General features: G+C 33.8%; 1 protein-coding gene across 2 annotated transcripts; it reads left to right on the top strand.

Moving 5' to 3' along the window:
* Nucleotides 1–1,491: 1,491 nt before the first annotated feature.
* LOC111044077 lies at nucleotides 1,492–27,301 on the top strand. Of its 2 annotated transcripts, none has more exons than XM_039420363.1 (5): nucleotides 1,492–1,804; nucleotides 9,873–10,015; nucleotides 13,518–13,628; nucleotides 14,537–14,972; nucleotides 20,975–27,301. In XM_039420363.1, the coding sequence occupies exons 1-5, from the start codon at nucleotides 1,672–1,674 to the stop codon at nucleotides 21,205–21,207; spliced, it is 1,056 nt and encodes a 351-aa protein (XP_039276297.1). In that variant the 5' UTR covers nucleotides 1,492–1,671; the 3' UTR covers nucleotides 21,208–27,301. The 2 variants fall into 2 exon arrangements, with proteins under 2 accessions (XP_039276297.1, XP_039276305.1); XM_039420371.1 differs by lacking the exon at nucleotides 1,492–1,804 and adding an exon at nucleotides 2,008–2,280.

Genomic DNA, 27,301 nt, shown 5'->3' with positions numbered 1-27,301 from the left:
GTTTGCTGCAGAATAAATAGAAATCTGTAAAAATAATAACAGAACTGACTAAGTAATGAAATTTATTTTTTTCAATTACAACTAAGTGTAATTACAACAAAAATAGGTGAATTGGAACTCTCTAATTGAATGAAAAATCATTAAAATAAACAATTACGTGTCTAAATATTAAGGTTACGGCGTACAGAAGGCAAGCGTTAGGTCCAAACTTTACAAACATAATTTTTTCCGCTGAGGCGCGTCTATTCCGCTCGACAGTGCTTTCCATAAAATACAATGCATCTTGTAAATTAACAGAAAATTCCTCGCTTCTGTACAGCTCTTTTACTTTGTGCCGAAAGGTATAATTCCTAATCGACGACTCTAGACGCGCGTCTATGCTAGAGCCGTCGCTAAGAAATTGTACCTTCGGCATATACTCTAATAATAAGATTATGAGTATATAATAATATTAGTAAAATTAAAATAATACAGGTATTGATGTCATTGTACTTGACATTATGTGGAACTAGGCTATTTATTTTCAAGTCTTTCATTTCATGTATTAGTACCGGTAGCATATTAAGCTGGGTTTACACCAAAGTTATTAACAAAATGTTAATAACTTAATCCTTATATATTCTATTAGATTGAACGGATCTTGACAAACACATATGATAAGTTATGTTCAATCTAATAGGATCTATTAGGATTAAGTAATTGAAATTTTGTTATTAACTTTGGTGTAAAGGCAGCTTTAGCCTATTCATTCCATAGTAGAATATTACATTAATCTACATCAATATAGAGAAATTGGACAACATTGCTGTTTCTAGCGTGAATAATATTAGTAATTTTTATTAGGGAATCTTCTTGCTACATTGATACTCTGTTGGGTTTTGATTACCAACTAAGACTTGATTAAAAACTATTTCCAACCTAAATTCATCATTTGATCATTAGTTAAACTGAAATTGGATGAAATTATTATGTATTATTTAATTAAAATTGTAATTAATTTAATGAAAATTGTAATAAGAATTACTGTTATCAATATAATTTAGAATCGTCGTTTCTTCAAAGTAAGGTTAGTTTTGAAACAGCTTTTTTTAATATTAAAATTGAATTAGATTGTATCAAAATAAGCTAGCACGGTTTATTTTTCACCCCTGTTTCATTTAAAAAATTGACAATCCACATATCCTACAAAATTACAAAAATCCTACAATTTACAATTAGTTATTGGATCACAATTTGATTTGTCATTCATCAACCTAATTCATTGGAATTAGGTTATGACGCCTTCAATGTTTACGTTTTGCCTCACCCGTATGGCAAAATCGTGTCCACACGTACATTCAATGCTCGCCCGAGGCGCCTTTAAGCACGCCAAAATACCGACAGGGTTCCGGTTCGCCCACATGCCTCAGCGAACAGTGTCCACACGTGCGAATGCAAGCCCATACACGTATGCTCACCCGAGGCAAACGTACGTGTGTACACCGTTTAAATCTTGGAACAGTAATAGAAATTATAGACCATTCTATAAATAATGCTCTTAAGAGCGAAACAATAGCCGGTAAGAATTTTCTCTCGGATACTCGGATTCCTTCCACTTTGTGACTGATATCACAGAGCAGAATAGCTTCAGGAACCACAAACCAGTTTTGTCAACGTCAATAATTGTGTAAAATGGAAGTTCCCAGAGAGAAGGAGTTTGTAAACACGTACAAACAATTTTTGGAACAACTTCATCAACATGAAGTTGAAACATCAACAAAATATGTATTGGATAAGGCACCAAAGAATTTCTTACAAAGCAAAGGTAATAAGTAAAATTTTTCTAAACAGCTTTCCATCTCAATTCTCAATGTCTCAGATGAGCTAGATTAAATATTGTTCTTGCCTGAAAATTTGGATAACATAACCTAAAAGATTCTGTTTGATTATGTATTAGGAAAGGTTTTCGGTAATATTCGTATTTGTATTCACATGATATAACTTAGTATATTTTCTGTAAAATAGTTGATTCTATAAGAATTGTGTTATAATTTAAGTTATAGGCTTATATTTATTTTTTGAGGAATTCCAGATTGGTTGCACTCCTACTATAAACTATATCAACCATACAGTGAATTATTAACTTGTTTGACTAAGGTTACTTGCAGGAATCAGTGTGTTGACCTGGTTAAGTTGGATTTCAACAATACAGTTTTAAACACTTTTTCTAAACCAAAATCAGCTATGCCAGATTGCGTCAAAATAAAATGGTGGACTTTGAACAATTGTTTAACTTGATAGGTTTGTTAACTTGATTGTTTAACTTGAACAGTTTTATTAACTTGATAGGTCACGATGACAATTGGTTCACTGCTAATTAAAAAAAATACCTCTTGCAATCCTTAGGACGAGTTGACTTTTTGCCACACTCGATCTCATTCATATTGGCTAGTTTCTTGGCCTCATCAATCCTAGGTTTATAGATGGATTTCACCCTGGTTTTACTGCCGATGAAGACGATTTCTCTCCTGGGGGCAATTATCAATAGGCAGCCACCCCTGAAGGCAAGAACCAGATCTCTGCGTTTGGTCAGTTATTGGGTGAACCATAATATCCTACTATTTTGAAATCAACTTGGCTGCTTGATGTTTCTCCTTAAGATCTTAGGAAAAAATATTAAAGAATTCATCGACCTTCTTGAATAATGCGTTTTAGTTCTATCGAGATCTCTATCCACAAGTTCATTCACCCAGTCCACACTGGACACCGTCTCCCCAAACAAAGGGATGATGTCCTCTTTTATCCTCCTCACCCTACTGGCGAGTCACTCACCATATTGATGTTGGCCCTGATAATTGCTACACCATGATCAGCCACAAGAGGCTCCACTACCTGCGCCTCAACTCTCGTCTCATTAAGGTTGGTTGCAACAGTATCCAGACTGCGGTTCCCTCTGGTGGGTGTCTTTGAGGCAATTCGGAGTCTATGAACACAACAGGTTAACAAAAGTTCTTGTGGATGGCTCATTAAAGTTCACTGCTATTTTGAAATCTTCTCCCATCATGATGTTCCTATTTATATTCTAAAAACCAGTTAGAATTGCATCCAAACCATGGAAAACCACATCAATACTGCAATTTGGAGACCGATAGATACTTAGTATAACCGTTTTAGATTCAATAATTTCAGGACTCAAAATTGGACAAAACTTATAAAATGATAAGCATAACCTATTTCTGGACAATTTCCATCTAAATTTGGAAAAGGAACAGTTTTGGGCTTCAAGCCTGTTGTTACTTTTCCAATCATTCATAGTTGAGAATGGTATAGTATCTAATCAATGTATAAATAAACACCGGCCACCTCCTCAAAGTCGAGCTCAACACAGTAATGGCTCAAATAATTTTGTTTGGACTCAATGTGGCTTCTCACCAAGACTGTTACACCATCTTCACGATACTCTATAGTATGAAGCCAGCAGACATGTTTCATCAATATTAGAATTCAGTCCAATCACCATCGAGCCAGTGCTCGCAGACACATCAGGCTGGAAATCTATACTAAATTTCTGTACTAAATTGAACGTTGTTCTCAACAAAAAATTCATTTTTTCAACTGGTTGATGTAAGCAACCAGAGGACAGAGCTATCATTCCTGCTTGCTCCTTTTTTAAAAAAAAAAAAACGTCGTAGAGTCACATATTTTGGCCATTTAGTACTGTCCTGAATGGATTATTTTTCATCATAAAGGAAACTGTTAGTACTAACTCTTACCACTTATTACTTACATGCTTATATGTTGGAAGCAATGTGTTATACTGACATAATCAACTACATAAAAATGAAGCTTAATAAATTTCCTACAAGTTTTGTCAAATAGAGGTTTTCGATATATCCTATACTTTTCGAGATATTCATGTTCTAAAGTGATGCATTTTCGAAAAACCAGATTTTCTTCCATTTTTTCGCTCTTTTAAGTCATAAATTTTCAACAATTGATGAAACAAGAATGTGCTCTTTACTAGATTGTAGAGCATAAGATTATCTTTCATTTCATGTATAATTCGACTACTTCACGCATTCCCATACGACGGTTGCAGCAGTTTTAGTTTTGCGTGTCTTTGTTTGGTAGGAAGTTGAGAAACACCCCCTGTGTTTAGTTCCGCAGACGTTCCAATAGATACTCAATATGAATGTTCATACTGAAGCACACTGCCAATTCATGATGACAGAATAGTGTAATATTCGAAAAAGTCACTTGTTGCAAATCTTGAGATTTGACATTCAAAACTAAAACTGCTGCAACAGTCGTATGGGAATGCGTGAAATAGTCGAATTATACATGGAATGAAAGATAATCTGAGCATTCGTTGCCTGGACTAATTTATTATAGTTGAAAAAAGAATAATGCGAAGATATATATATCATGGCAGCTGGAAATAAGAGTTCCTCACAAGTACAGAAAAGTCTTTAAGATTTTTTTTTAATAGATAACTCAAAATTACCTTTTTATAGCGGCCATGGACTGCTTTTAGAAGTAAGTACTTCCTTGGACTGCTCTTTGGCAGGAGCTCTCACTGTTCAGTAAGAAGATAATATAATATTATATTATAACATAAATTATGTCCTTCACGTAGAATAGAATAGAAAAAAAATTGAAATGAATCAATAAGCTACCTTAAGCAAACCTTAGAGAAGATGCTTGACAAGGTACCTTATACAAGACATGTAAATTAAAATATAAATATATATACGAGTGAATATTATTTTTACAAGAATTTACTTAACAGTTAAATATTACCAGGATATTAACTAATTAATTGTTGGCTCAGCTCTCGAAAAACTTGAATGTGTTATAATGTATAGTCAACCTGAAATTACATAGAAAAAAGTAAAACAAAATGGCTTACAACAAAACAATAGCGTACATTAGTCATGAATTTTATTATTCTACATCTTAAGTAAAATTATTCAACCAAATTTTCAAATTTCAATGATTCAATGATCTTTATTTGAGACTGAGTACATCAGTACATACTGTAAGACAGGCCACATACAAAATTCAATATACACAATTAGAAACAGTCACAATGCTAAGTACCTGAAATAAAATACAATTTCACAGTTGTTAAACACAATATCCAAACATTGAATCTATGCATCAACAAATTATGTGTCTGATATATCAAATGCCGAATATATCTAATATTACTGTCGATTTTTAATATGTTCAATGTCTAATTGTCTTTTTGAATCGACTATTTTTACTAAGCCTAATATCTACTTCTATTGCCAAAATAATATTTCATATTATGTCTAATTTAATGTATATTAACCCAAGTAATATTAGCTAGAATGCAGCATCAATAAATAAGTACAGTACATCCCAAAATATATCCCAAAGGTTATTCCCCACTATGTTCAACAATGTGTGACCCTCACAGCCACTCATTTCGAAAAACTCACTATTTTTATAAAGAGGGGTTCCCAATAGCCATTTTTGACAGTGCCGGCAAATAAGCTACTTTGCAAGGACCAAACTTTCTCAGGTAGGTGGTTATAGAATTTTGCACCTGAAACAGGGAAACAAGATGAAATCTTCTGCAGTCTATTTCTATAGACATGTAGATCCGCACAATGTCTATTGTATCATAATTTATTATGGATGTCTTCATTTCTGGCCAGATTGTATTCATCTTTTTTATGGCTAACAGACATTGGGAAATGTACACATTAAAGACAGTCATGATTTTGACCTGCCGAAAAATGAGGCTTATAGTGCTCAAGCTAAGGAGCACCACACAACACGCGAATGGCTTTCTTCTGGAGGATCAATACTCTGCCTAACTCGCTTGAGTGACTCCATAGTCTCACACCATGCATGATAAGAGAATGAAAAAAAGCATGGTAGGCTATCCTTGTGAATTCCAATGTCATTTCCATCTTGAGGCGCATTAGCAGAAAGATTACTCTGCTAAAGAATCCATATGCTCTCTGCATCACAGCTTGGGACCAGGAACAAAGCCATGAAGTTTAACACATGCATCACTACTAAGAGTACCTCTAGCTAGACTGAATGTGAAAGCCTGTGTTTTCTTTTCAGTAAGCGCATATTAACAAACTCAGCACAATTATCTGGTAATCATTGAATGTTTTAAAATGTGGATTTCAAGGAAAAAACTGGGAAGAAGTGTTCCAACATTAGTTGAATCTCTTTTAAGGTACGGTCTGTTTGTTTGGGGTGCAGCTAACTTCAGTTTTATAGATCCATTATTTAAAACTCAAAAACGCATTTTGAAAATAATGGGAAATCTGATTTCCAACTGTAGAATTATTTATAGAAAATAGAGTACTCAGCGTTAGGCAATTGTATATTGTTGTTATTAGGGTATATGAAAAAACATCAAAATAGGAACCATATCATAAATCATAGCCATAATACTAGAATAAGAGAACGTTACAACCAAGAAGTACCAAGAATGAATACAGCATTTGGGCAAAGATCACTAGGATATTTAGGGCCTACAATATCTAATAGATTACCATAAGAAATCAAAAGAGGAAAAATTCAGTAGCTTCAAAAGAAAAATTAGACATTGGTTTTCAGTATTGGGATACAAAGTAGTGAGGAACTAATAGTAAGTAGGATTTAGATTTAAGTAGTATTCTTTTTAAATAAGGTAATTTATAGGTAGAAAATAGTACCTCGGTTTAGTATCATTGTACTAGGTGATGCTTAGGGTAAAAGATATATACTTTTAGATTTTTTGTATTATCTGTTGTAGCATAAATTTGTATTAATTTTATGATTACCTCTATATATTATATAGTGAGGTATCATTTTGTAAACCTTGAATATTGTTATATTATTGAAAATGTATGAAAAATAATATGTAATGTTCCTGAATTTATGAATAAACTCCTGTGGATGTGTCGTCCAACATTCATCCAGAGAAATTATTATTATTATTATATTAAATTTAATAAGTATAGATGGTAGTTTGAAGCTGAATACGCACACAACAGTCACAGTAAACAGTGGAAGTATAATTCTCACGCGTTCTAAACTCCCACTCAGCCCGGTTGGGTGGCTATGAGTAATACCATTAGAAATTTCGGGAATTATATATTTACTGTCACTTTTGTGTGCAAATCCAGCTTTGATTATTTGAAAGTTGTTGTTGTTGTTTGTTGTTCCAATTGTTTCTGATGTCTTCCTCACGGTCCTGGGATCGGGGAATCGTCAATGGATTATGATTTCCTCTGTAAGAGTCGTCAATCTTGCACTATACTCTAAGGTGGTGGTACGTATGCTCCTCAGTGAATTCGGTGCATAGTACGGTCTTGCAATGAGGTATTTTTTCAGCTGTTTGTGGAATGTTGTCCGTGAATCCCTCAAATTCTTTAGGCTATCTGGTAAATAGTTGAAGAAATGTGAGCCTGAATGAGCTCTGAGGTATGTTCTTGAATTTGCTGAGCCTATGCAGTTCAGTTTGCTTCTTGTGTGTGTATTGACTATTTCTTGAGTCTATGGCAAGGATTATGGTTTCAAGTTTGTAGATTGAAACCACTGTAAGCAGTTTGTTTCGAACAAATAATGGTATACAGTGCTCCAGTGCATCTCTTATTAGGATGGTTCGCAAGGCTTTTTTCTTTCTTCGTAGAACTCTGTCCATGTGCACCTGCGCTGAAGCTCCCCAGGCAACAATGCCATATCGGAGCTTTGAGGAAAGTAGGGCATGATAAATGTGGTACTAACATCAATGGTACATCTTATTCTACGAAGTACATATGTGCTATTTCTAAAACCATGTTAAAATGATGATATCAGTTAATGTTTTCCCAGATGTGCTATCAATTGATTGTACACGACCCGCTCAGTCAGCTTTGAAGTCCCAGGTAAATTTGATATCAGTCTGTAGTTGTTTGGACTAAGCTTGTCTCCTTTCTTGAAAACTGGATACACTTTAGATATCTTCATTTTACAAGGCAAAGTAGATTGGCTCAATGAGGTGTTGATGATTTGGGTCAATGGTTCTATGATGTTTACTTTGCAGAATTTCAGTATCATCCCCGAGATTTCATCAAAGCCTGCCGAGTTGTTGGATTTACAATTTTGAAGAAGTTCATCCATTTCTTGGTGTGTGACATTTTTGAAGGTTTAGGAAATTGGTATACTATTGTGGGGTTAGCTTCAGATGTGGTACTGGTTTGATACTTGAAGTGAGGTGAAGATGTTGAAAATATTGCTGATTTCAAATGGATCCACTGTCAGCTTACCATCCAGAAGAAGCCTTATGCTGTTCTGCCTTCCATTTTGCTTATCTCTTTCACCATTCACAGTTATCCACAGATCTTTGAAGGGAGGTTTTCATCCTCTGTAACTCACAATCCATAAAAATAATTTCATTTGATACATTTTTGCGGTTCTAGAGGCATTATGTGGTCAAGGCTCTGGAGCATTATTTGAAGAAAGTTATTCGATTTTACTTCAACAGACTTTGGTTTATAGACTGACTTCAAGTTGGTTTTATTTTACATTTCTTTTAGTTCAGTTAATTTGTTTTTTGAAACATTTCTAGAGTATCTGTAAGTGGTGTGGCAACTTTTACTTCTTTTTTTTATTTTGCATAGCAACAAATGGTGGTCTGACAGTGGTGTATAGTGTGCATTTACTACAATCTCCTCTTGTTTGATAGTTGTTTAACACCCATCAATGCTGGATACAGTAGTGGGGGTTTTCCTTGTTACAGGGATGTGATGTATTCTGCATCCAAACTCAGATAACACATTTCGAAGGTCCTTTACACTACGCTCATCTGGTCTGAGTATGTCAAAGTTTACATCTTCCAGTGTTACTATATCATTTGACTTCTTTGTATGTTGTCCCAGTAACTGACCCAATACTTCTAAAAAAAATCCGTCAATTTTAAAAAAATCTTGGAGTGATCCGTGGTCTAGTGAATAGAGTGCTTGCTTAGCAGCATAAAGATCCCGGGTTCAAACCCTTCTCATTACCAAAAGTTTTTTAACCAGATCACTCTCGTGTTATCGGATTGGCACGTTAAACTGTCGGTCCCGGCTGAAGCATGACAGGCCCATTGACGGCTTAAATTATATATTCAGGCGGTAGGACCTTCCCGCAAGGGACGGACTCCCCACCAACAAAAGCCATACGAATTTACTTCTACTTTTTTTCTAAAAATTCCTCTGTATCAGTGGTAGGAGATGTGTATGTTCCTATCAGAATCAAGTTTGTTGATTGATATTTGAGTGTTAATCCAACAGTTGGCTTGCATTCCTTTGGCTTGTATTGTTCTGGTCAACCACTTGTCGATTACCAGTGACTGTTAAAGTGGTTCTACGAGGTTAAGTGGTAGAGACATTTATGTCCAAACTTCGCCACGTCAACAAATAAAGAAGCCATTCTATTCTATTCTATTAACTGTTTGATGTTTAGCGTGGAATTCACAACGCAAGGTTATTGAACCTTTACTAACTAAATATAGGTTACCAATATTTAGATTAACAAAAATCAATACTTGGAAAATTCTTATCAAAGAAATACTTGCAATTCAAAGATACACACGGTGTTTCCGTTAACGATATGCGAACGGAAACTGGCAGAGGCACGCACGCTGGAAAGGATCGCCACATCAAGGCGCCAAAATAGAATCTATCAGTTAAAATTCATGGATGTCACTAATTGATTCATTAGTCACCCATTCAGTAGGTACGGTACACCTACTTTAAGTATAATTTTTATTTTCATTTTTCTTGAAAAGCTGGCACTTACATGTATTTCACGCAGTTTTACTTGATTTTGTATTACCAAATCAACGTTTCATATTGCTTGAAGAGCATATTTTACAAAACTTATATTTATTGTTTCAGTTTACCCAACTCCAATTCAACATATATATTGGCAAAATGATTTGCCATATTATCATTTTGGATCCCGCAGGTATATATGTCATCAAGGAAAAGATACAAACATACAAAAGAAAAGAAAATATGAAGAAGAAAGAGACAGAAAGGTTGGTAGTATATTTTGTTTTATTCGGATACTGCTCACACCATTTATAAAAAAATTGCTTCACACAAATTTTTATCCGACGGTTCTAATTGAATTCCCCATTTGCATTCAAAATCCAGAGACACAGCACTGTCTCAAGTTTTAATTGCATGTTTGCCTGCTCACTTACTCACGGATTTATAATAAATAGAGTATTGCCAAATCACACTTTTTATATGAGTTTGTATAAAAATCGACCTTATCAGATCGCCATTCACAGAAAAGTGTTAAATCTTAGGCAGGCTACACACAGAACATTCTTAAAGTGTAAACAATTGCCCATTTCATTAGGTGAACTTGCTGGATTATCATATTGCCTCTTCACCTATGGGCTGATGAAAATTCAAACCTAATAACTGTGCAGCAGGCTAAAAAAACATTTCACTGGTAATATTTTTCAAAGTTTCTATTTTTATATAATCAAGTTATCAAAATAAATAAAAAATATTGAAAAACATTTTTTCTGATTATTAATTTTTGAGCTATGAGCGCCCAAAGTTTAAATATTTGAAAAAATAAAAAAAATCAAAACCAAAAAAAAAAAATAAAACAAATCATTACAAATTCGGTAAGAGGTAAGTTCATGAAATTTTCTCCTTGAAATATTGATTTTTGAAAAAGTTATTCTATTTTCAAAAACTACTTTATTTGTGATATTTTTGAAAATTGAATAACTTACAAAAATTTGATGAGAGAATTATTTATTTCATCAAGAATGTGTACTCGAAATTTCATGAATGCTAAAAATGATCTCTTTTGAATATTTAAAATAATCTCTCAACTGTTTAAAATATTGTAAACTTTTTTATTCTGATAACTTGATAGTGTCCAAATCGAAAACGTTGAAAAATATCATTAGTAAAAAGTTTTTTACAGTCTGATGTACTACCTTGAACAAGGAAAAACCTCAGCGAAGCGGTTATAGAAATAGAAACTTTATTAGTCACAAAAACAAACAATACCGTTAAAAATACATACAAATTCAAAATTAAAATGAAAAAAAGAAGAATTATTAATGCAAAAATATAAATGTGGCAAATCTACTGTGCGCAAAGAAATAAATGTTTGTCTGCGCAGAGGAGAACTCAATGTTTGCGCTGATAAGGTATCATTCTGATAAGTCAAGAATCATGCGCTTGCTACTCCCGTTGGATGGGTGACCACTTGAGCCAACTCCTTTGAATTCCATTTATGAGTTGAAAAATCGCTTCCTGGTGGCTCGGAACCCACCTAAAACTATATGTCCACTCATCTCCAATCATCATTCGCCTCATTACCCTCGCACAAGCCTAAGGGCTAAAGCTCATGTAGGCATCACCCTCAGCAAAAAAAAAGCCAAGTGCACTTTTTCTGATCTATAATTTTACTATTATTTAGAAGTAAATTGTTATAAAAATTGTATCATAGCTTAGGATTATGAAATTGAAAATGTTTCTATTTAATGGAAATTAGTTGCTATAGTTTCTATGAACCAAGTTGAGACTTGGCCCTGCATCTGAGGAAATTACAGCATTGCCAATTTGTGTAAAATTACGACTTTCTCGAATTTCTCATTCAACCACAGAATTGTTTGTAGAATATCATCCCTGATATTCCAGTAGCGCTAAAAAAGTTTCAGGATTGAAAGGAAATTTTGTGCGAAAATATGTTTTCCTTTTAATCATCATTTTTCTGTGAGTTATGGGATGTAATAAGTAAAAATTGTATACCAAAATGACGGGGAGAATGTCTCTATTGATGTTTGAATCATTTTTATTCAATCTACATTTATTTCTCAATAATGATTATGTTCGACAATGACGAGACATTGCTAGCAGAAACCATGTAATTTTCGACATGCTAGAATCATTTGACAATTGAAAGAACAAATCCAATTATTTCTGAGAAACTTTTTCGTTTTCACCACCCACTTATCGTTTGAGAAAAAAAGTTTGTAGCATGTCAAAAATTTCATGTTTTCTGCTCGAAATGTGTCGACATTGACGAACCCAATCAACTAAAAGTTATTTTTGGTCATTTTTAGTAAATTGAATAACTTTCTCAAAAATGTATATTTTCGGAAAATTTTTGTTTTATTCAATCAAAAATAAAATGAAGAATTCATCGTCATACTTTCATGGATTTATCTCTTACTGAATTTGAAATGACCTGTCCCAAAAATTTAAATTTTATATCTCAAAAAGTAATGATCGGAGAAAAATTTTTTCCTTTGAAAACTTTTCCATTTTGATAGCTTGATAGTATACAAATCGAAAAATGTCACCAGTAGAAAGTTTTTTTAGCTTTTGCACAGCCTTGAAAAATAACTATTGGTCGGATAAAATAGATTCGAAAATATCCGAAGAAGGGCCTAGTCTCAACTTATTTTATACACACTATAGCTGCTGTAATTGATTTCTCAGCCCGAAACCCACTCTCAAACCTCCTCAGTTTTTCTACTTTTCTTGCCCTATTACCATAGGTAAGGAAAGTATTGCTTTCCGAAAAAAATTAAGGTACCCCAATTTCTAAATTTCTATACGTTTCAAGGTCCCCTGAGTCCAAAAAACTGGTTTTTGGGTATTGGTCTGTATGTGTGTGTGTGTGTGTGTGTGTGTATGAGTGTATGTGCGTCTGTGTACACGATATCTCATCTCCCAATTAACGGAATGACTTGAAATTTGGAACTTAAGATCCTTTCACTATAAGGATCCGACACGAACAATTTCGATCAAATGCAATTCAAGATGGCGGCTAAAATGGCGAAAATGTTGTCAAAAACAGGGTTTTTCGTGATTTTCTCGGAAACGGCTCCAACGATTTTGATCAAATTCATACCTAAAATAGTCATCGATAAGCTCTATCAACTGCCACAAGTCCCATATCTGTAAAAATTTCAGGAGCTCCGCCCCATCAATGCAGATAGATTCCCAATTATCAGGCTTCAGATACAATTGAAACAAAAAAAATCAAGTGGAGTAGATTGAGCATGAAAATCTCTACAATTAATGTTCAGTAACATTCTCACCTAAAATTGAAAATAAGCTTTAAATTCGAGAAAATGTGATTATTCAATTGCAAATTATTGTTGATTCTATTAAATCATTCACTATGAAGAGATAGCAGACCTCATGTGTGTCTCCAGCGTTATTGCCCTGTCACCAGCTGGCTCAAATCTTTGAATAGTAGACTTGAGATGCGCGGGAACACTAGCGTCAGGTGATCAATTTTCATAACGGCAAGGAAAGTTTTGTGAGTGCGCCACACCAGATTTTTTTTAATGACGAATTAACTGATACCATCTATAGAGATGGTGGTGGCACTGGCACGCTCGTGTATTATAATGCTCTTATATTTCGTATGTTCAAATCCATTAACTATTCGTATTAGTGGTAGTCAATGAAAAATATATTTGTTTTATATGCATATGATCACTGCCAATATATTCTTAATACAGTATAGTATTCTCATCTATTCTGTTCCAGGCTCATGAGGATTCGTTAATCAAAAGATACAATCGGACTCAAATAACAAAGAAATTAGACTGTCCTGCCTCAATAATTGTAACAAGAGTGATTAGGATACCAGAACACAAAGTAAGTAGGCCCATTGAATATTGTTAGGTATTTCAAGTACTTTTTATTGGTTACGTTTAAAATTGTTGAAAACTGGGGAAAATTTAAACAAATAGGCTACACTTAACGGCCATGTGTATGGTGTTGGTTTGAGAATCCCTTCTTTTAGGAGACGCTACAGGATTGTACACGAATGTCATGCTTTTGGGTGCAATGGCTTGGAATGGACGTTGATGGCTATCATAATTTTTTCCATAACCTTTTAATATTTTTTAATAGCAGTATGATTTTTTAAACATATTATTCCTTGCAACAGATAATTAAACTTGATTAAAATTAAGCTATGTAAATGCCAAAGTTCAACCTAATTCGCCGGTTTTTAATAATGAAACAACCTCATTTAAACCGGGGTGGCAAATTAAATTGAATTCCAGTAAGAGTAAAAGATAAATTATTTTGATGGAGTTCGTTCGCAAAAAATCGTTCGCAATCACAAGCAATAACGCCGATTTGGTAGCTGGCCTGAGAGCTATTTTCCTGCCCACCCACCTGTAATTATATTGTACTAAACCCAGTCCAGTTGAATTTTTGAACGAGCGAAGTGGGTTCTTACTGATGACATGTTATAGTGTGGTACACGTTATAATGGCAGTGGAGAAAGAAAGGAGATCTGCTTTGTCGAATGATAGACAAGGATAGCAACAGCAATGTTGATCAAATACTGCCATTATAACGTGAACCTCACTATACCTAGGGCATTGCATTTTATTAGATGAGGCTGTGGTTTAAAATAAATGCGCGAGGTCTTCTGGTCACTGAACTTCTCCTTCTCCTCCTCCTCCTCCTCCTCCTCCTCCTCCTCCTCCTCCTCCTCCTCGCATTTTCCAATGAATATTTGTATTACTTGAACGTTTTTGTTTTGCTTTCAGGTGAGTGGAAACGCTTCTGAAAAGTACAAGAGACTTAAGGCAATAGAAGTCATTAAAAAGAAAATAGAGAACGGTGAAGACGTTGGAGAAGAAGGATTTTTCTTCAACATGCCTACTGTGGATGATCATAAGAATCATTTTTTTGGTAAAATTGCAGCTCTGACAGAACCAGTGGACAGTCGAGTTAGTGATTACATCAACCAACTCATTACGAGAGGTGAAAGGAATGCAGTTGTGATTTCTAAACAGGTGCAATCCTTTGTTGAAAGTGACCTGCAAGGAACTGATCAATTAAGAAGGCGGTTTTACCCAAACTTAAGCACGGTTAAAAGGATAATATCTTCTACCAAATCAAAACTGAAAAGTCAAATTGATCAAGATCAACATAATGTTGAAATGTTCGTAAAAGGTCTGGACGAAGATGATAATTATAAAGGTAATCCAACTCAAATTTAACGTGATATACTTGAAACCAACCTTTATCAAAACTGTAATATTTGTAAATTTTATTAACCCCCTGGACGCTCGCCGTTGTATGTTCAAAGTAGTACAGCACGCACGTTCTCGCGTAGTGTAAAATTTGAAAAGTGAGTTGCTTTCCTTTTGAAGTTCAGCATTTTATACAGAATTTTTCTGAGATAGGCCGACAAACTTGTTGAGTAGTTTCCTTATAAATGTAAACATGGGTCTTGAAATGTTGAACTACCAAGATAATGTAGTCGTAAGATTGGATATTTTTCTTCAGATGTATAATTTTATTATTTTGTTGCTGGTCCAATCAACGAAGGGTTATATCGGAAGTCAATTTTTGACCCCGCAGCTCTGTTAAGGGTAGTGAGAGGTAAACATATCTAAAGTCCTCACTCCTATCCCGTGTGCTGAATCAGTGGAGTTGGTTTAAAGGTACCATTTTTTCGGTTTCTTGCATATATATCTAAAACTATGTATCTTACGGATGACTGACTATTCTGTATAAAATTAAAGCTCACAAAATTCTGAAATCAGTTTCACGGTCTGAAACTACAAAAAGTTGTTAATAATATCATACTTTGAAGAGCATATTTTGTAAACTATCCTGAAAATGATTAAAAATATCATAAAACTCTAATCGGTAAAACTTATGGGAAATTTATCAAGCTTTATTTTCGAATGGTTGGTTAGGTCGGTGGAGTGCATTGCTCCCAAGATATCAGCGTGTAAGCAACAAATGAAATATTTAAACAACCCTCATCACATTAGCATAAGGGGTGGGGTTGGGGACTTTTCACATGTTCATCTCCTAACTGGTCCAAACAAAGCTGCAAAGTCAAAAATTAAGTTCATATGTTTCCTCTAAATTCCTTTGTCAATTGATATATTTTTGCAATAGTGAAGATTCCACACTCAACAATAAAATTGCTGCAACGGTCCTATGGAAATGCATAAAATAAATAAATTATACATCAAATTGAAAAGAATTAAAGCTCATGATACGATGGTGAATAAAATCATGGCCTTCATTAGGTATTATAATGCTTCTTCGATTTATTTCAACGATGAGTTCTCATTGAAGCACTATCAAAAGTGCTTCTTGTTAGTCTTCAGAAAAGTAAACTATTGACTCAGGTTTTTGTATTGATCAGCTATATAATTTAAATGTGTGTCTCCAGCATGATTGATCATATTATAGCATTGATATATTGATACAGGTGACCCCCCTCCTCCATCACTTGGTCACCTGTGAATTCGGTCTTGGCAAACAGAAATCCCAAATCCAAATTGACTTACCTCTAGACGATATAAACAATCATTTCATTCCACATTCAAATCAGCGTGATGAGTCAGCAATAAGAAATCATTGCAATTACCTTAATGATCGAGTAACAAACCTCAACATACCATTAGAAGATCAATTCCATTTTCATCCAATTTCAGAATTAAAAGCTTTCAAAGCAATCCAGCATATTCATAGCAATGCCACTGGGGCTGACAAAATTACAATCAAATTTATCAAGAAAATGCTCTTTGCTGTTCTACCAACTATCACATTCATTTTCAATAAGTCTCTTGAGAACGGATCTTTTCCTGAAAGTTGGAAGGCTGCTCTAGTTCGTCCGTTGAATAAAGTTTCATCTCCAATTAGAGTTGAAGACTTCAGACCTATCAGTATCTTATCCGCACTATCAAAAGTACTTGAAAGACTTGTACATGCACTAGTTACTGAGTTCCTTGAGCAGAAAAAGAAGCTTCATAACTTTCCATCTGGTTTTTGTAAATCTCATTCAACAGAAACTGCTCTTCTACGTGTCACTGATGATATTAGGTTGGCAATGGATCAAAGAAAATGTACAATATTGACTCTTTTTGACTTTTATAAAGCATTTGATACTGTTGATTACAAAGTTCTTCTGAAAAAATTAACTATTCTTGGTTTTAGTCATCAATCTATAGTTTGGTTTAATTCATATCTCACAGATAGGAAACAATGTGTTTCCTCAGCAATGCATTTACTTAAAAAATTACAAGATGTCTATTCTTGGCCTAATGAAGGCCATGATCTTATCCACCTCTACCTTAGAATTATCGATATCCATTTCAATAAAAAAATGCATATGTCAAATTATTGTAGTATGTACAAATGTACAAATTCGCAAAGCTTCAAGCATTAGATAGTATTCAGATTGAAGACTACGTTGACAAGAGCGTGTGAATATAAAAAAGGCTTTTGTAAGCTTAATAAGCCTGAGTGTGAATTCAATGAATTTGGTCAATAGCCCAGTCATTAAAGGTTTTTTCGATCCGAAAATTAAATAAAAGCTGAATCTTCTACCATCGATAGAACCCTCTTAGAGGGTCATTCTCCCAAAAGTCCCAAGAAATCCCCTTGGAGCTTTCCCCCCTAGCGCCCCTCAAAGTTGAAAAATGCAGGTAATCACGGAAAATCAATTATCTCTGTACCCATTGATCGGAAATAGTTCTATTATATGCCATTCAATTCGTTACATTATGGACTACAATATTAGTTATATTCATTTTTTCAATAAAATTAACAGTTTTCTTGATAAAATAATATATATGTAAAAATTTAGGGGGTTTGCGATTTGATTTTTTTGTTTTCTTCGATTAACTTCAAAGCAAGTAGTTTTAAACAGAAATGAGTCGAATAATTAATGTAGCCACTCTTATTGCAAATCCATTGATGTATATTGTTATGTATTTGCGAATCGATTTGACGCCGTGGAAGGGGAAACAGTCGACGCGGAACGGCGCGGCTGACTCTCTTAGCCATAGTAAACAGCAAACTGGAAATCAATTATCTCTGTAACCATTGATCGGGAAAAAATGTATCATATGTCATTCGATTCGTTAAATTAAGGACTACAATATTAGTCGAATTCATTTCCTCAATAAATCGAACAGTTTCTTTAATAGAATAATATAATGTAAAAATTTAGGGGTTTTTCGATTTGATTTTTTTGTTTTCTCCGATTAACTTCGAAGCAAGTAGTTTTAAAGAACAATGTGACAAATAATTATTGTAGCCACATTCATTGCGAATCTATTGATGTATATTGTTATGTATTTGCGATTCAAGTTGACGCTGTGGAAGGGGAAACAGCCGACGCGGCTGACTCCCTTCACCATAGTAAACAGAATAATACTGCTGTCTACATTGCATCTCATTTACATAATGGTGCTCGAAACAATCAATTTTGTCTATTGTTTTGACATGCGCTGTATATAGATTTTCACTTTTCAATACTCTTAAAAAATATTACAATTTTCTTGATTTAACCATGCTCATGATAAAAATCAGGATTTCGTTGTTTGCTCATAGAATTTATCATATTAATTTGAAGTGTGCCTTCTCTATACGAGTCAGAGGTAACACAATTTGATAACTCTAGTTTCAGATATTGATGTTTTTCAACGAAGTTTCATGATATATTATGTGTCCGACTCCTTCATCTTATCCTTATTTTGTGAAAAATGAAGATTCAAAATTTCTTTTCGTAGCTTTTCTTGTGTTTTCACTTTTTTCTTCACTCTTTATAATTTAAACACTTGATAATGGAATGAATATCATCAGATCACGTGAACAAAAAAAATAAAAGGGTGGGCCTACCTGAGATACTATATGATAACACTGTACTCCTGATAAGTTGAACATTTTCAAGCTGAAAGTAGATTAATTTGTTGCACATTCGGTTCAAATATTAACAAATGTTACCAAATATTATCACATATAGTGAGAACGAATTATTCTGAAGCTTACTATTCTCACTGAACATGAAGAGGCAATACCAAGCCAGAATCGCAGTTCCGTTCAAATCATTATTATCAGAGCTTTCAAATTGATGCTATGTAACTATGGATGTTATCCCCATCTCACAATTTCCCTATTTATCCTTATCCTGATTCAGAATAAAGTAGTTGATCTCTATAATCACAAAAATCAATGACTACCTATAATAAATAGTAAAAATAACAAAATTTCTAGTAATAATGCAACTTTTTCTAGGTATGAATTTCAAGGCTCATAAAATGACTTTTTCTCAATCACAGGCAGAAATTCCAATGATTATCATAATAGTAATTTAATGAAAATTGTTTATATTATACATTGTTCGACGTAAGATAAGCTACATCTTTAAGGTAATCAACGTATTTAGGATTATCATGTTTATGAATGAAAGCGAGACTGTGATAGAAGATTGGTCAAACTGAAATATAAACATTATAGACAATGCATATTTCTGATCAAGTATAATTATAAATAATAGTATCAAGCCGTAATGAATTGAGCAACTGAATTTCAAAGTTACTATCCACTGTTCAAATCGCACTGTGATTTCCTTTTACTTCCAAATGGATTGAATTGCCTCACTCTTCAACGTAACAATTATTGTGAAAAAAACCAGTGGAATGTGAACGTCATCCAAATAGCATTTTGAATTTCAACTTTCAGATCATGAAATTCATAAAAAACTAATTCTTGAGAGAATAGTGATGAATTGCAAACAGTGCAAGTAACATTGATACAAAGCGATACAATGAAAATCAACATCGATTAGTTGATTCATTGGACTTATCAAATTTATATTATTTATAAAGCTTATAAAATGTAAAACCAACATTTTAAATTTTCTCTACTGGAGCAAAACATCGATAGAAAATAAAGAAGAGCCCATCATAAGCACAATATACTTGTGTACTAGAATTCACTTGAACTAACTCATCACTTCAACCCTTCAATGATCACAATGAACTAGAATGGTATAAAAACCATGGAATTGATAATCAGGTACATTTTTCAAAGTCATAAGAAATCATGTTCAATAGATTCAATTTGAATGCTTCAAATAGAAAATGATCTATTCTTTTGGTGCCAAAATCAATTTCAATCATCATTAATCGACATAAAGAAAAGCTTCTGCCAACCTTGTATAGTGAATTACAAGATGCGAGTTGAGGTGAAAAATCGATATGTTAACAAAAATAATAGAAGATGATGAATCGTCTTTCAATTAATCTTATACGGTAGGGTACTTTGTGGTTAAATGTGAAACACTTTCATGATTTTCCTACCTTTTATGCATGCTTACTCTTCCTTAAATTGTATGTTTGCATGGCTTTCATCATTAGAATCTACTGAATTTTCATATTGGACTGTCTAAATAATCTAGATTCAACTAGTAAGAACAGAAGATATGCTACTTTACAGAGAGAATCATAGAAAGTTTCGACTCAACAAGCCCAATGTATAATTTTTTTATGCCTCAGCCGTCATATATATTTGGCTCAACTGAAGGTATATTATCAACCTAGCTTGAAGAATATTAACTGTAGAAAACAGCAAACACTGCACGCTATGATTTTTCAGGAAATTGCCACTGTTAACACTATTGTAATCTATGATTTATCTCAGTTTTTGACATAACTTATGATAAATTTTAGCATAGAATGATGATCATACACACATATTTCAAATATGTCTTATATAAGTAATAGTATGAATATTTTAGCGGTTGCAAACAATATCTTTGTCTGTCATAGAATGCATGATTTAGCACATCTATAACAACAATGATTCTAGAGAATTAAAATGTGTAAAATTAGTTTCATCGCATGTCAAAACAATAGACAAAAATGATTGTTTCGAGCGCCATAGTGTGAATAAGATGCAACTTAGAAAGCAGTAGGCCTACTACTGTATTTTACTGTTTACTATGGTGAAGAGAGTCAGCCACGCCATACCGCGTCGACTGTTTCCCCTTCCACAGCGTCAAATCGAATCGCAAATGAATAACAATAAACATTGTACAAATGAATATAGGGGGTAATCAAGTAATTTCAATGAATAGAGCTACTCAGTGTACCTTTAGTTGATTTAAGCAAATTATACTGTCAGTATAATTAATTGTTTCATACAAAAATCTATTTTCTTTATTTTCACAGATTCCGCCCTGGAAATTGATGAAGGGCCCTGCATATCACAATGCAAGGAACTACCTTCAAGAGGCAGCAATCGAACACAATTAATAAACGAATGCAACTCAACGTTTAGTGCTCTTCAGACTATCCAGTGCCATTTGGAAGAAAATGATCTAAAAGATCTAAATAACACCCTGAAGGAAATTTACAATAATCTTTCTTCCAAAGTTTCTACCAACGAACTCAATGGTTCGTAAGGGTAGTAAGGAGGTAACTCCACCTAAAGACTCACCCCTACCCTGTGCTGAGGGAGTGGGGGTGGTTCTAAGGTACCATTTTCTGGTTTCTCGCATCTACTGAATTGAAAACTGCATCTTACGGACATAACTTATTTGTACAAAGTTGAAGCTGATATAATTTCCTACAAAATTCTTCAAACAACATTTCCTGTATCTTCTTGTTTTCGAGATAACGAGATAAGGTGTAACATTTTTGAAAAATGTCAATGAAAAAAAATCTGGTGTAAGAGTCAAGTCTTCGGAAATATAATTTAATATAAATTGATCATCTGATGAGATCAATTCTGCTATCTCTTCCAGTACAGTGAATGATTGAATAGAATCAACAGTTCTGTTGCCTTTCTTATCAAGTTTGCATTTGAATAATAACATTTTCTCGAATTTCGAGCTTATTTTCAATTGTAGATGGAAATGTTACTGGACATTAATTGTAGAGATTTTCGGGCTCAATCTTTTCCACTTGAAATTTTTCGTTTATTTTTGTATCTGAAGCCTGACAATTGGAAATCTAAAATCGAACTTTGCATAGATGAGGCGGAGCTCCTGGAATTTTTACAGATAAAGGACTTGTGGCAGTTGTTAGAGCTTATCAATGACTATTTTTGGTATAAATTTGATCAAAATCGCTGGAGCACTTTTCGAGAAAATCACGAAAAACCCTTTTTTTGACATTTCAGCCATCTTGAATTGCATTCGATCGAAATTATTCGTGTCGGATCCTTATAGTGTAAGGACCTTAAGTTCCAAATTTCAAGTCATTCCGTTAATTGGGAGATGAGATATCGTGTACACAGACTCACACACACACACACAAACATACATACATGCAGACCAATACCCAAAAACCACTTTTTTAGACTCAGGGGACCTTGAAACGTATAGAGATTTAGAAATTGGGGTACTCTAATTTTTTCGGAAAGCAATACTTTCCATACCTATGGTAATAGGGCAGGCAAGGAAAGTAAAAACACGTGTGCCTCCAATTACATCAACACTTTTTTGTACAAAATTGAAGCTGATATAATTTTCTAAAAAAATTCTTCAAACAAAATTTTCTGCATCCTCTCATTTTCGAGATAACGAGTAACATTTTTGAAAAAAAAACACGTTTGCCTCCAATTTTTTATTTATTTAGTCATGTAAAATTATTACATAATAAAAAACTACAAGTGATCAATGATTTAAGTAATTTTTACTTATTACTTTGAGTAAAAACAAGTAATAAAAATTATATGGGCTTATGCCCAAAACTCTCCCTTCTCAAAAGTATACTACAGTCCAAAAATCAAAATGTAGGTAAAGCTACTAGCACTTATGTATTAGTCCAGAACGGACGCATCAGGTATTTTAAAAGATATACACACTATATTCCTTAAAATTTTTGGATTTGATTTTGTGATGATATTTTGTCTGACTTGGAACAACAATTCATCTTCTTCTATACATTTAGAGACCAGGATGAAAGATGATTAAGTTTTAGATTTCTGATGAAGCATAATAATTTTAAAAGTGTTACGTGTAAAATATGTGGGGAACAGTGCAATTTGGCCAAATAGTGAAATACTAGTGATCAAATAAAAGTAACTATACCTAGATTTGGTGTGAAAAAGGCCGACTTTCCTGGCTACCTGGCTGAATTCCAGTTCAAGAGAAGATATAACGATTGTGAGGAGTGCATCCGCTATTTCTTTAAGGCGGTGGTGGAGTTGTATGTCCCCACGCACTATAGTAGGGTTTGGTTGGGATGGGATGGGTTTGGTGAGATTAGCTTTTCCTTTTGCAGTGGAGTTTTGAGTGTTAAACAGTATACTGACAGTTGTCGGAGAAGACATTTTGGATTTGTTGGGGGAAAAAGTTAGTAAAAAATAGTAAACATTTAAAAAAAAGTGAAAAATACCTGATGCGTCCGTTCTAGATAATTACCCCAAATTTCACAGAATTAGAAACAATTATCCAAAAATCTTTACCTACTATTTATGAAATGGTTACTATATTGAATAATTTCTGTTATTTTTGCTCATAACTTTTTGAAAATCGATGGAAAAAGTCCATGCTGACTATGAGCTTAAAGAGCATCAAGTTCTGTTCAATTTTATGAATAATTTCACAACTTAACGCATTTCTCCATGACTGTTGTAGCAGTTTCAGTCTTGAGTGTGAAATCTTCAGTTTTCCAACAATAGACGACTAATTGCCAAATGCATTTGGAGGGAATGTTTTAAACACAATTTTTGACTTTGCAGCTTTGCTGGGACTAGTTAGGAGGTGAACATGTAAAAAGTCCCTACTCCTACCCCTTGTGCTAAAGGAGTAAAGGGGTAGGTGTGGTGTAACGTTTTTATTATTTTTTGCTTACACGGAAATCTTGGGAACTATGCGATCAACCAATATGACTAACTATTTAAAAATAAAGCTTCATAAATTTCTAACAATTTTTTTAGTGGATTATTTTGATATTTCTGACAGTTTTCGATATAATCGCTCTTGAAAGTGTGATAATGTTGAAATAACATAATTTTCATCAATTTTTTTCAGACCATAACTCTAACAATGATGCATGGTAAAAATAAATGCATTGAATTCTCTTCAATTTGAGGTATTGTTGCGGGTTTCCACACTAATAAAACACTTGATGCGATTTATAGTGATTAGATTTACTACTTATAACACTATAACACACGGAGGTAAACTAGAAACAACTATAAACTAATAACTACCTAATAAATTACACATAATTATCACAAGCGTAGGTTAACTAGTATAAATAACTGTATAAGAATTACTGTCACCAAGAATAATAACTGTATAAACAACTGCAAAAGTCTATTATCACTTTATAACTAGTCTGTCACGATTAGAAGAAGCGAACACTCTACTGTAGTTTCTCAACTGACTTGCAGACTGCAACACGCGCCATTTATATAGGCTCACCAGAACAATCTAGAAAGGTGGAGAATACATCCAGTCTATCACAGCAGAACTCTCCAGAAGGGTCTGGAGGTGTGGGGAAACGTCCGACCAATGGCAGTGCATAGAAACCGCCAGAAGGTTCGAGAACGCGCTTGCCTTTGGTCGATGGATCCCCTGTACCAAAACCGGAACACACTGAAATGATCTAGAAGCCCCCCTGCCTCCTCCGTCTTGATTACCAGAAGATTCCAGGAACCCCTCGCCTCTGCCATCCCTCTAATGGGGGGTGGGTGAAATTTTCAACTTTGCAACAAGTGTCAAACTTAGTGGTTCCACCTTTAGCAGAGGGGTTAGAGATGCGCACTTATGCTAACTTTACCTCCAAACTAGTCTCAATTGAGCTGCAAATTGAAAAATTGTGTTCCAGGCATTCCCTTCAAATGTTCAATTGTTGCAAAATTAAAAATTTCAGCATAAAATTGGAGGCAAACGTTTTTTTTTTTCAAAAATGTCATACCTACAAGAGCGAATGTCTCGAAAACTATAGAAGATACAGAAAAATCTGTGAGATGAATTTTTTAGGAAATTATATCAGCTGTAATTTTTAATGGAACAATCATGTTCTTAAGATGCATAGTTTTCGATTTATATGCGAGAAACCAGGAAATGGTACCTTTGAACCACCCCCACCCCCTTAGGACAGGGCGGGGACTTTTTGTATGTTTATTTCCTCACTATCCTAAACAGAATTGCGGCGTCTAAAATTGTTTTCCAAACAAGTGTCACCTGCACCTGCGACTAGAAATAAATATGGCAGACTCTCTCTTCGGAAAAATAAGATGTCAGCTGAGCAGCGCCAACATCATATAGTTATTGGAGGGGCAAAGTTCACCAGAAAGGTTGTGGCCCGTGAGCCTTGTTTCACTCATAAGGTTCCTTAAGTTATTATTAAAATATTCTTCCTCGTGGATTACTCTATATGAAAAATTGGAAGTCTAGTCAATAGAGAATAAGTCTAGTTGTAGAGAATTTCCTCCTTCATTTAAAAAAATAATGTTGGATTCAATAAGGCGGACAAAAATTCTGACTAGTTTTGACTAGAAACTAAAATTTTGACTAAAAACAGACTAGTTTTTTCCAATTCAAATAGGATCACCAATCAGACTCATCATCAAAATTCCCTTGTAAAAGAAATAAATATGAATCTGTTTTCATAATTTTCTCCAACTCTGTATAGAAGCCGTGCAAACACTGGAGAAAACTTTGTGTTGTAAAATGCAATCTCCATAATGTCCAGGGAACAAAAAAAAATTGAATAAATATTTATTATTTCGTCAAAATTCTTTGACGAATTTATTATTATAAATTATTATAATCTTCATCAGAGTTGAAAATTCTCAGCATAAAAAAGTAATATTTGTGTGGAACCCGCAACCTTCCATTCATAAGTCACTTGTGCTGCTACCAATATCGCCAACAATTCACTTGAAGAAAGCTCTATTTGGTTTGGCTTAACTTTGAATCACAAATTAATTAGATCTGTTTTATTATTAATAAAAATGAGTATAAACCAATTCCTTTCTTATAAATTATATAGTATAGATTTGGAAGAAAAAGATAGAAGATAAAATCATTGAAAACACTATTTTCCTTATGACCACTCAAGCAAAGTATCACAAATTTGAAGAATTGAAAACTTGACGTACTGAATACCTTGCGAATTGTAAACTTGACTAACTGAAAATTTTAAGAACTAAAAATAGGCATGTAAACTACCCTCGTTAAATGAAAAATTTATATGCAAAATTTCAAGTTGATCAGTTCAGTAGTTTAGTCGTGATGATACATTACACATGAATTTTGTATCCCGTACTTGTATAAACCAATTCTTTTCTTTGTAATATAGTAGTCCAGTCACTATATACATTGGTGCATGCAATTTTTATATTGTAGCTCTGATTTTTTAATATATTATTTGGGTACATTATAGAAGTCAGAAACAATTTCTTCGTGCAAAATTTCCTTATGCTGGATAAAGAGTAGCCCAAAATCTTGTTTTTTCTGCTCATTTCATGAATTGTTTGCAGCAGATGAAAGAGAAAACTTTTTTGTTCATTTCAAGATCAAGTAATGATTTTTAAAATAAGGGGTTACCGAGATACATAGCTTTGAATATAGAAATTGGCCATTTTTTGTCTATTGGAATGTGAGCTTAAGTACACTCAACAATAAATTTTCCATTTTTCGACCGAATTTGATTTATGATGCATGATTTTTGACCGCCTTGACGAGCCGAGAACGGTGAAGTTTAGTAGGCTACACTGAAATCTGAGCATTGTGTCAAAAGTAATGCGTTTGAAATTTTGATCCGTCAGGTGTCCTTAAGCGCGCCTCTCCACTAGGAAATATTGAAATGAAGTGCATCTAACGGGTGATTCTCAAAGGAAATATGAACTTATGTCGTTGTGCGAATTATCAATGTGAGGACAATGTAGTTAGTGATGATGGTTGAAGCTGAAAATGAGGTGTTTTTCACAATACAAGGAGCATTGTTTTCAGGTGTACCTGGAAATCTATATGAGATAGAGCGCTCTACCTGATCTCTGATTGTAGAGCACAAAAATACGCCCAGAGGGATTTTGAATTATACATCTAAATGGTAACAATCGGAAGATAATGTTGATCAAAAACTAAAATTCATCAAAATTGATTTTTTTTCTTAAAATTTCACTCATTTTTGAAAAATTATAACTCAGTACTCATTGGATATAGAGTTCCGAATGATCTCATTTCATTTAGAATTTTATAATCTAAAAAAAAGGCGAGAGCAAATTTTTCTGTCCGCTTACGACGAGATTTGGCAGAAATAGCTGAAAACTGGAAAATTAGCCGAAAAACAAGGTTTTTGGGCCACCCTCTATGTAGCACAAGAAAATTTTGCATGAAGAAATTGTTTCTGGACTTCTCTTATGTACCCAAATAATTTGTTAAAAAATCAGAACTACAATATAAATTGCAAGCACTTCTTTTATGTCTATATTGACTGGACTATAGATTTATTGTGGATTTTTTGTGTTCAGAGGTTCTGTTATCATCTTCAGAATCATAAGTTGTACATTAAACATTTTTATATCTTTTAAAA

The sequence above is a fragment of the Nilaparvata lugens genome, chromosome 1 (genome assembly GCF_014356525.2).
Source record: "Nilaparvata lugens isolate BPH chromosome 1, ASM1435652v1, whole genome shotgun sequence".
Classification (NCBI taxonomy): domain Eukaryota; kingdom Metazoa; phylum Arthropoda; class Insecta; order Hemiptera; family Delphacidae; genus Nilaparvata; species Nilaparvata lugens.
Note: the sequence above shows the minus strand (reverse complement) of the source record. Positions and strands in the feature narration are given on the sequence as shown.

What these genes read in the sequence shown, in the direction of transcription:
- LOC111044077 (XM_039420363.1), top strand. Translation starts at nt 1,672, where the DNA reads ATGGAAGTTCCCAGAGAGAAGGAGTTTGTAAACACGTACAAACAATTT. An exon ending in GAATTTCTTACAAAGCAAAG is followed by an intron (nt 1,805 to 9,872) that starts GTAATAAGTAAA and finishes TTATTGTTTCAG; the next exon opens with TTTACCCAACTCCAATTCAA. An exon ending in TTAGGATACCAGAACACAAA is followed by an intron (nt 13,629 to 14,536) that starts GTAAGTAGGCCC and finishes TTTTGCTTTCAG; the next exon opens with GTGAGTGGAAACGCTTCTGA.